The sequence below is a fragment of the Vigna radiata genome, chromosome 10 (assembly GCF_000741045.1).
Source record: "Vigna radiata var. radiata cultivar VC1973A chromosome 10, Vradiata_ver6, whole genome shotgun sequence".
NCBI lineage: Eukaryota > Viridiplantae > Streptophyta > Magnoliopsida > Fabales > Fabaceae > Vigna > Vigna radiata.
The window spans coordinates 9132632-9144443 of record NC_028360.1 but is presented as its reverse complement, the minus strand read 5'-3'; the positions used below and the strand labels follow the sequence as shown (position 1 = coordinate 9144443).

Genomic DNA, 11812 nt, shown 5'->3' with positions numbered 1-11812 from the left:
CACACGCACAAAACTCGACAATACATGCATGCAAAACATCTAAAAGTTAACACAAGAAAAAAAATGAATTTATTAAAAAAATATTATCTACACACACCCACACACACACCCACACCCACACACACCCACACACTCACACCCACACCCACACACACCCACACACACCCATCCACACACACACGCACACGCACAAAACTCGACAATGCATGCAAAACATCTAAAAGTTAATACAAGAAAAAAAAATTTATTAAAAAAATATTATGTTTTATTAAAACAAAAATATTATCTTTAACGATAATTGCTTTATTCGTTGGGATATCTATGATACTCTCTAATATTCAAAATGATAAACAAAGTAATCAAACTTTTAGAAAAAAAGAAAAAAGAAATCCTTTTAAAGAGACCATGATTTTTATAATAAAAAACTTAACCATTTAATTGTTTTATTTTAATATGTAATTATTCAAATTCCATTTATAAAATTTTAATATGTAATTATTCAAATTCCATTTTTAAAATACCGATTTGATTTCTAGTTATGTTTTAAGTCGTAACTTATGAGTAATTAATAATTTTGAAAAAAAATCAATTAGCATTAAAAATAATAGCTTAATTAGCATTAAATATAATAACTCGTGAATATGTTTGACAAAAGTCATTTATAATTTAGTTATTAAAGTGTTTTTATTGCACCAAGATATATAAGGTTATAAATTTAAGGTTTGAGATTTATAGCATAAGCTTAATATTTCAATTTATGAAAAAAATAGTATTGAACTGAGTTTAAATAATACAGAATTTGTATTGTATATTATGTGTTTTAAAGAAAATTCTAAATCATGAGAATGAAATAATATAATTTTATTTTTAAAATATATTTATATCATTAATCACCTAAAACATTTATAAAACTCTTATATTGGAGTAAAAATAAAATTAAAAAATGGTTTAAAAGTTATATTACAGGCTGAAGTCCATGAAATGTTTTTTCATCTTGAACAAGAACATTCCATTTTTTGAGCATTTTTTTCCAAATTTTCATTAAATAAAATTTTTCTTAATTATGTTTAATTAATAACTTCCTACTTCATTAAATTAATTATTTCTTCGTTTTCATTTCATTAAATGTAACATTTAAGATTTTTAGCACATATACTAAAGAAAACCAATAAATAATTAAATGAGTAAAAAATATTAAAAGGTTTTTATATTTCATTAATTGTTTTAGTACACATTTAAACAAGTAATTGTTATATCTTTATATACATACATCTAGACACGTTTTTATGAATAATGAAGATATGGAGTTATCCTCTGTTGGCTAGTTTGAAATGTATAAATAACTATTAAACAATTAGAATAATTAGTGTGAAAATTTATTTAAAATAATATTTTAAAGTTTATACTTGTTTTGTTGAAAAATATAAATAGCAGTTAGTTTAAGAAACTATTGGAGTAGTTAATACTAATAAAAACATTAATTACATTTAATGAGTATGTTCCATGAAATTAAGTTATAAATTAGTTATTAAGTTATCTCTGTTGTTCATAAATATTAAAAATTTGAATTTTATACGATTATTTTTAATCAAAATATATATGAGTCTCGAACAAAATAATGGGTTATAAAATAAAATAAAAAATATTATTTTAAACATACATAGTTGTGCCATCAATTAAATAAAATATCAATTAGAGTATGAGACGTATAACGATCCTACACTGATCTAACACAATAAAACATATAATAAAAGAATTAGATATTTATCTAAGTTTTATATTCTTTATAAATTTATATACGTTCAATTTAATTTTTATGAATTCTTTTAATGTATTGAATACTTAAAATTTTAATTTTTTTAATTAATTTATAATTGACTAATTTTATATTTTTATGTTATCTTATTTATTTGTCTTAACATATATGATTTTGTTATTAATTTAAAATGATATGGTGACCAATACTAATTTATTAATGTTATTTTAATTTTATTTATAAGAAAATACTTGAATACAATTAATATTAATTTTTGTTAAATTTTAATATTCTTCCTAGAATTTCATTATCATAAAAAAAAAAACTACGCACCATGATAACGTAACCAAATACAAGACATTTCTGAATGTTGGAGTACTATTTAGAAAAAAAAATCATTTAATAAAGTATATGAAGAAAATATAATCTATATTTGGGAACAATAAAAATACATTTTTACTTATAAATGAGAATGAGGTAGTATATTTAAATTTATGCATACAGTAATTTTAATTATTTAAAATGATTATCATTTACTTTCTTAATGTAATATTTATAATTTTATTTCTACAGTAATTAAATCTTATTTATTATTAATCACACGTTTTCAACAGAAAATAACTTAATATCTTATTCATTTATTTATAGGAATAAATATGTTTATAATTTTTAAACTTAAATACAAAATTAAAAACTTTAGTATAATTTGGTATTTAAATTTTAAAAAAGATTTATTATAGTTTTTTTAGCCTAGTAATTTTAATTATTATTATATGTTAAAAGATGCTTCGCACTTATATTCGAAATAAACCATATTTAATATAAATAGTTTAAACACTATCTTGAAATATTGTTTAATGTAATAACCAAGAAGTTTGAGTATATAAAGTAGATGTGTGTTTTATTTTAATGAGGTTGACCTATTTTAATATTAAGAGTTTTGTAATATAGATAGAAGTTTATATCGGGTCTCATTATCTAAAACACAAATCATCTATCTAAAAACTCTTCTCTTGAGCTCTCTACCTTTTCTAACTCTCGAGCCATCTCTTTGACGATCAAGAGCTGCCTAAATGACCAGCAGCGAAGTCTACGTTTCTACCCAATTAATTTCTTTTATGGAGCAAGTAAGTTTTGGCTCATTTTTCCTTTCACCGTTTTGTTCTAAATCTCTGTCAGTTAATTGTCCCGATGATCTATTCTGATTTCAATTATGAGGTTTCTAAGCGTTTATAGCGTTCCTTGAGCTTGAAGCAAATGTTTGATGTGTATAGAGCTTGGTAACTTCGATGTAAGGTAAAAGAAGCTAGTATTTTATTTAGTTTTAAATTGAATAGTGTGAATGATAGTTGTTAATTGGTAATACTTATTTGGTTATGATTTGAGATGATTGTTTTAGTGAAAATGGTGTATGATGAGTATGTTTGATAAATTGATGCATGTTGTTATGAATGATGATGTTATGTATGTTGCTGTTTTGGAATATGTTTGGTGTAAAGTTGGTGTAACATTGAGAAATAAGGTTTTGATTGAGTTAGAATTTAGTTTTTAGTCTAAAATGGGGATCTTAATAAGTGAGTTGGAGTAATAAAGGTCTAAAATGGAGATATGGTAATTTAGGTTTTGTTGAATGGTTAATTGGGACTTGTTGAGTTGAGAATTTGGTAAACTTATGATCTAGAATAGAGTAATATACAATTGGTTATGTTTTTAAATAGTTTTAAGTATGTTTTAGAGGTTTGGAGTAGTGAGATTTTGAATTATAAGTTTTGGGTTAAATTGGTCAATTTAGATGGTATTGGTAAGTCATTTTTTACTTGTTAGAGTCCTTAAGTTACTTAAAAATGAGCTAGAATAGATAGAATGCGATTTTGGTCTTTAAGTTGAGAATTTAAAGGTTTTTGAGTTGATATCTTGTTATAAATAGTTGATTATTAGTTTAAGATAAGTTATACACTTTTGTTTAAGTTTAAAATAGTTTATAATCCAATCTAGGAGTGTTAAAAATTGGTAAAAGTGTTTAGAAGAGGTAATGGATGGTCTAGAAGTGCTAATTTTGCAATTTTAGTGCTGTAAAATTATACAATCTGGCTGGGCAAGCAAAATTGGCTAGCTGAGCGAGTGAAGGGGAGCTTTGGCAGTGAGTTCTAGAGACTAGGTGAGCCAACTTGCTTAGCTTGGGGAGCTTGCTATTTTGGCTCTTGCTAAACGAGCATAATTGGCTAACTGGGTGAGTATTTGGGGTGATTGGCAGAGACTTGTAGTGGCTGAGAGAGCCAGCTCGCTTAGCTTGGGATGCTTGCTGTTTTGTCTGTTTTGCCTCTAGCTAGGCGAGTGGTTCTGTTTTCTTAAGTGTTTTTGAATCCTTTTATCTGTGTATGGTTTGAAAAGATATATTGATTTATTATATGATCTATGGAAATGTTTAGAACTTATGTTTTGAATGGAATGAGATGTATAAGAGTCCTAAGGAGGATTCTTAAGGGTCGTATGAAATATTGTTAGTATAAATGTAAGAAGTCGATATGTGAGTTATCTTGACACTCTAATGATCATCCATGCTCAATTAGAGAGTGATGAGTCTTGTCGTGAGAGGAGCAGAAGATCCTAGCCTGGAAGCCTTTCTTCATGATGGCAAAGGGTATTTTAACAGACTAACATTGAGTGATAGCTTTGAGTGGGTCAGTTGTTCCACCACACAAGTGTTGGACCTTTCCATGACTCAACATTTATACTATATTCTAATAGGGTTTGACAAAGTCTGAGTCATTGATGTGAATGGGAAAGATGTTTTACTATGTGTGAATTGAATTGTACGGTGAAATTTTATTTTTATCATGTAAATTTGTTTTATCATTAGTTTATCCTTACTTTTGTTTTGTTTGTTTGTGTGTGTTTTCTCTTTTGTGATGATAATCTTAATTGATGTAAGCTTCCCAGTTTTTTTCAGTGTGAGATTAAGGGTGAAATTACAACATAAGTAATTTCTTTTGCTCTTCAAATATAAGTTTTTCTTCGTCAGAAATCTATAGTTATTATTTTAATAATTTTATACTAATGTTACATTTAACACGTTAAAAAAATTTTATACATTACTAAAATTTGAGACATAAACAAAATTAAATTTTATAACTAAATTGTGAGAGTAAAAATATATTTAATTTTTATTGGTAAAACATTATTGTTATTTGTTGTTGTAGAAAGAATATAAAAATAAGTTATTTAAATATGTAATAAGTACAGAAAAAACAAAATAGAAAAAGAATAAAAGAATTTTTTAAAAATTTTATTTACTAATTCATTTATTATTTTTCTTAAACAAAAGATGAAATAAAATGGAAAGAGGAGTACAAAATTTATTTTGACACAATAAATGATATTAGTCGACAAATATAATGGCAATAAATTATAGTTATATCAGTAGTAAATGAAAAAAATTCATAAGTAGCAAATAGTAATTAGGATTATTAATGATTATAATTAAGATCATTAATGATATTGCTTAGCAATAAATTCCTAGACCATGTAATTTATTATGAATAAAAAAACCTTGAGACGGTTACATGAAATTAAACTGAAAACTCCATAAACGAAGACTAGGTATGAAGGAAGCATTGATCTGGAAGTGGGGTGTTACATTGACCATTGCAACACAACATAATAGCGAAGCTTGATGAACTAAGAATACTGGTTTCACGTAGAACGTCAACGAAAAGGACAAAAAGAAATTAAACGACTGAATAAAATAATAATTAGGAGTAAATGATGCATTTATAAATAATTAATTTGTTATTATTATTTTTAATAAAAAGTGCACAGAAGGAGGGGTGTGTGCGTATTATAATAAGAGGGAACTTTTTATATGGTTGCAGGATCCATACACACACATAGCAACCAATCACAGCTCACCACCTTCATCCACTGCTTTTTGCTTCTCTCTCCCTTGGTGCTTCCCCTTTAAGGAGAGAGTGCCAAAGTATGTTTTAAGATTCATTCTTTCAAGCTTCAATCACTTTGCTTTTTCAGCTTCCATATAATTTCCATCTTTTCCATTTGGGGGGCTCCTATTCCTTTTTTGTGCCAAGTTTCTTTTCAGTATTTCTTTCTCTTTTCTTTCTTGCTCAGCATCAAGAAAAAAGATTTAAAGAAAAAAAAAAAAAACAGTTTTGTTTTGTGTTTTTTTCTAAACAAGCTTTTCTTCTTTTTCTTCCACCACCCTCTTCCCTCATAAATTCGGAGTCTTTCTGCTCTTTCCTAATTGGGTCTGTACATTCATTGTCTTAGGCTGCACCCCTTTTGCTGTTCTTTGGTTTCTAATTGCTTTCCCAATTGGGGTAAACTCAAATTGAAGTGCAGAAAGGCTTGTCAGATTTTTCCTCTCTGAAAGTTGTCATTTTTATTTTGTTGGGATTTGTTTTTTGGCTGGAATTTTGCTGTGTCTTAGTTCCAGTTTTTGGTATCTGGGAGGAACTTCATTGGGTTTAGATCTCATCATAAGTGGTTCTAGGGTTTTCCTTTGGACCAATTAGGTAATAATCTTGAACCTCAATTTGGAGCATTCCCTTTGATTTTTTTACAAAGTGGGTCTTTTATAGATTCCTCAAGAGCATGCCTCCTTTCCTACACATAAAAAAAAGGCTATTCTGATTCCTTTAAAAAAAAAATGCTTGTTGATTTATCCTTCATAGTGTTGTGGTAAAACCTCCACCTCTGCTTCTCACATATCTCCCTCTCTCTCCTGCTCTGAATCAACCCTGCTTCCCATAAAGTCGTGCAATCTTTCGAGTAAAATCCACAGAAACACACACAGACACAGCAAACCAAAGAACCATCTTGAATTTGCTCAAACCTTGCTCTTGATGCTCCCATAGTTTTTGTGTTCTTGTGTTGTGACTTTGGTGTGATGAAGTGGGAAATGGAGATCCTCCCTCCTGCCTCGCCTTACATGTACAGCTCCAATTGGCTTTTGGATGATAACAGGACCAACACCAAATGGACCCCTGCAGAGAACAAGCTGTTTGAGAATGCTCTTGCAGTTTATGATAAGGACACCCCGGATCGGTGGCACAAGGTGGCTGAGATGATACCAGGAAAGACAGTTATGGATGTGGTGAAGCAGTACAAGGAATTGGAAGCAGATGTTTGTAACATAGAAGCTGGCTTGATCCCGATTCCAGGCTACAGTACCACCACCTCACCCTTCACCCTAGACTGGGTGAACACTCCTGGCTACGATGGCTTCAAAGGCCTCACTGCTAAGAGATCTTCCTCTGGCAGACCTCCTGAGCAGGAAAGGAAGAAAGGTGTGCCATGGACTGAAGAGGAACACAAGTGAGTCATCTTCTTGCTTATTCTTTATTACTATTGCTTTTAAATTTTTATTTCCATGTATGTCTGTGGAATACCGCATGAAGGATATTACTATTTAGTTATTGAAAATGGGAATTAGTCTGAAAAGAAAAATGGATGTGGTTAAGTTTATGATGTACTTTGTATGTGAACCTAGGAGTAGGAGCTATGATGCTGTCTAGTTTGTTATCAAGAGTTGGATATTTCTTAATTGTGTTAATGTCTTTATAGTAGCCTTCACGAGGCAAGCTTTGTGGGTGGTTGGTTAGGTCAAATAAATAAATTCATGTGCTATTTATATCAGATGTTGGGTGTGTCAACTTGGAACTTGATTATGCTTCGTGAAAATTCTCCACAGGTTGTTTTTACTGGGGCTGAAGAAGTATGGCAAAGGTGATTGGAGAAACATTTCACGCAATTTTGTGATCACTCGAACGCCAACTCAAGTTGCCAGTCACGCGCAGAAGTACTTCATCAGGCAACTTTCAGGAGGCAAAGACAAGAGGAGGGCTAGCATCCATGACATAACAACAGTGAATCTCACTGAAACCACCAGAACTTCTTCAGAAGACAGCAGCAAAAGATCCACTTCACCACAGCATTCTGTGATGCTCTCACACCAGCAGCAGCAGCAGCAGCAGCCAATTTCCAGTGCTGCCTCATCAGGAATGAATTTCCAATGGAGTAATCAGTCAAATGCAGGAATAGCCATGGCTCTCAATCCTGCACATGAACAAGTGTTTGTCTCCCCTTATGGCCTTAACTCATATGGGTTTAAGGTGCAGGGCCAAAGTCTGCACAGAAGTCCTCTCCACGAGTCTTCTTACCTAGGACCTCAAACACCAAACATGGTTTTCCAAATGCAGCCCTCCCAGCACTATTCCCATGCATGATGTGGTGGTGGTGGTTGTGTTGAATTATTTATGCCTAGAAACAGTGTCTTTTGCTCAGTGCACTCACTAGTACAGTGTCTGTGCCTTTTGCCATGTTTTTATGTGAATACCTTACATTAGACTATTAGTTAGTTATTGCCTTCTTGGTATATGAACTTGAAGGAAGGTGTTGAAATTTGTTTCTTCATCAACCTTACATTTGTGAAAGGTGAGAGCTGCTAGGCAAAAACAAGTACCAAACTTTGGTTTTTCGTTTAAGAATATTGGATTTGAAGCTAAGTTTAGAATGAAATGTTAACTTTAAAGAGAAAGGGCCCCTTGTACTATGGCAAGCCATTTATGTAAGAGAAGGGTAGTACTATTGATGCAAAATTGTATTTAAAGGGCAAAAAAATAGTAAGTAATTGAGAGATCTGTAATCTAGTACCTTAGCAATGGTTCTTCTAAGATAAGATTAAGATGCACGAATATATTTTACACAAAGTGAGATTCATATGGATTAATTAGTTGTTTAATTAGAATAAATAGAAACATATGGTACAAGCGTGATTCATGTCGGATTAGATGGGTAATATATTCTTAACAAAGAATTTGGTCATGCACGATGTTGAGGGCACTGTTTATACACTGTTCACTGAGTAAATCCAAACAAAGCATCATAGTCATTGTGATTCTATGTGTACGGAGCCATTCTGTTTATCACAATTTTAAATACTTCACTGTTCTCCATAATTTGCCTCAAATTGTTGATCCCATTTATGGAGACAACCTCAGCCTTTTCTATTTTTCCAAAACAAGTTTTCAGCATTTATTAACCAGATATTATAATAGATTTGTATAGTCTACAACATCAATCTTATTTTATGATCATGCTGTAGTTTCTCACTATTTGATGATTAAACTTCTCTGCAAATTTTTATAATGTTACTATTATATATCATTACATAATAATTTGAGTAAATTACACTCATCTTACTTGTTTACATTATGGATTGACTATCACAAGTAGCTAATTTTTGAATATTTTATCATTGACATTGGGATTTTAAAAGTCTGAAACATCCTCTTTATCAACTTTAGAACTTTAACCAAAATCATTATTTTTATCTTATAAAGTCTCTAGTATAAATACAGGGTAAACCTCGTTGTCAATGATATTCTGAACAATACACAGAAAACTCACCTCAAAAACCTTTGGTATATTAAAATAGAGGAAATGGTACTGGTATGGTTGAAAGCATCTTTACAAATTCTGCTGAAAAAACAATCATTCATAAAACTAGTAAATATTATAGATAAAACATCTGAAAAGAAAGTGTAACTTATTTCATGGATTGACTTTATGATAATTTTATTTGACTTTGATAAATGATTTAACAGTACACATTTACTAATTTATTATACACACACAAAAAGGGTTCTGGATTCTCTTTTTGCAGAGAAAATTCATTGACCACATATTTGTTTTCTTTGAGAATGAGAATGAAGAATCTTGCAATACTCATTCTTTTCCCTTCCTCAAAGAGTGCTTTGTGGAGATAATGATAACAAATAACAATAATATTAATAAATAAACAAACATCAATGATAAGTAAACATTATGGCAGATAATCTTTGACATGAAATGACTAAAGAAGTTGCTGATACAGTGTGTTGTGGCTACCTTCTNACTAAGTTAAGTCTAGATTTCAATATAAACTATTTTGAGGGTGTATTAGCACTTATTCTACTTGATTAACATTGCAAAGTGCAGATGATTCCAGAATGTGTGCTCAATTGTACAAAGACACGCCTACACACTTTCCTTGAAAGGAGAATCTACAAATTAATTAATTACANAATTGATTCACAATAACCAAGTAAAGANAAAGGTGNAATAATTGAAATAGAAGCTACTATGTGCATTTGATTAGAGATGAAAATCATCACAATAAGCTTTTTCTTCTTTGCAATAAGGTCACTTTGACCACATCTGCTCCACTTTCTACAAGCCTGGCTATGGGAAAAAGGATATGCCAAGACAAATTCCTTGCNCACAATTCCACTGTTTCTTTGTTTTGGACCAATCTCATATATCTATTTTTTATTTTCAAGTAGGTGTAGCATATATGCTTCAATTTTTGCATAATGCAAAAGTCATGCAGGTGTGGACAAGTTTATTGTGCTCCAAAGTGTTTCGTCTGTTAATGACAAAGTGCTTCCTTCTCATAAAGGAGTGAATGATTGAATGTTGAACATAGCAATGGTGGTNTTCAGAGTACATTTTTATAGGCCAAATTCAATTTTCATAAAGTTGACAGATGAATCTNACAAGTATATATTTATATCAGAATGAAAATTAAAACAGAACACTAAAGTAAAAATATCAGAAGATATTAGATTGTCATACTGAAATCTAACTAAACTTAGCAGTACCAAATAAAGAGATTTTGATCAGTGATTTATGATTTATTTTCTTAATTTTTTTTCACTAAGTATTTATGGAAAAGTTTTAATTTGATNATGTTTTCCATACAAATGAGAGGGGTGAAATTATGGAATCACATGAGGAGTCATGGAATACAATTCCACATGTAATTCTAACTGCATTAACCAAAGCTTCTTTTGAAGAAAAAAAAATGACCCTTTATCAAAAGCAGTACTTTCACTTTTTGTTAACTTTATTGTCAATTATTCAGAGAAATTCCAAAATTATTGATGCATTTTAAAACGACCCTTGCAATGTATAAAATCTGGCAATTGAAGTCTAATAAAAACAATGACACCATGCATGAGGGTATAAGTCTAAATGGTCCTGCTACATTGTTTTGCTACAGTATGTGACAAGACTAACCACCATCCTTTACAAAAGGAAAACCTCCTTTTTTTTTTTTTGCAAGTGGATTAAAAAGCACCTTCCCCACTTTATTCTTATTTCCATCAACACTTGCACTATACTTATAACCAAATTCATACAGTAATAACTTCATTTCTTTGTTTTTTGGATTTTGATTAAGGATGCTCATTAAACAATTAATTTATCAGAGAAATAAAAAACAGAGTCAAACATTACCTCCTAGTACAAGCTTCTTAGCATGTAACGAATGTTTCTCCTTTATTTGCATACACGGAAATTTCTTTGGTGGATATTATTTACTAAATAATCTTTACATGCTAAGAAAAAAAAACCATCTGGGTTGCTGTTATTATTGATGTATCTTTGTATAATGCATCATATTTAGTGTAGATTTTCAATAACTATACTGTGTGTGTGTGTGTTATATAGTACTTTTTTGGAAATTATTTGGTAATATATGACTATTTTGGGTGTCTATCTTTTTGATCAATATCTATGTGATACATTTTCAAGTTTTTAAATTTATGAGAAAAAAGATAACACTAAATAATTTCTCTTTTTAATCTTTCTACTCTTGAGTTCTTGTTGAAAATCAGAAGTACACCATCCTAATTCTATTAAATTAATCTAATAAGAGAGTGACATGCATTACACTACAAGTTACATGAAAAACTTTTGGTATAAAGTGAAAAACTAGATTGACTAAATATGCATTTTATAAGTTTCACTTATAATGGTATGGTTGTTAACAAACTTTAATCATAAAAATATGCTGAAAGATGTATGTTGGTAGCACTCTCGTACTATTTTGTTAAATTAATAATTTTATTGAAGAGTTAGTTAACAAGTGTAAAAGATGTTAATTAAAATAACAAAAATGATACTTTACATATAAATTTTCTATATTCATTTAATTATCTAATATTTTTTGTTTTGAAAATATACAAGTTTATTTATTTATAAACATTTTATTTTTAT

At 29.8% G+C, this 11812-nt stretch overlaps 1 protein-coding gene across 1 annotated transcript; it reads left to right on the top strand.

Moving 5' to 3' along the window:
- Positions 1–5632: 5632 nt before the first annotated feature.
- LOC106776090 (transcription factor DIVARICATA) lies at positions 5633–8421 on the top strand. Its single transcript, XM_014663412.2, has 2 exons — positions 5633–7087; positions 7464–8421. Exons 1-2 carry the CDS (start codon positions 6660–6662, stop codon positions 7996–7998), a joined length of 963 nt encoding a protein of 320 aa, XP_014518898.1. The 5' UTR covers positions 5633–6659; the 3' UTR covers positions 7999–8421.
- The last annotated feature ends 3391 nt before the right edge of the window (positions 8422–11812 follow it).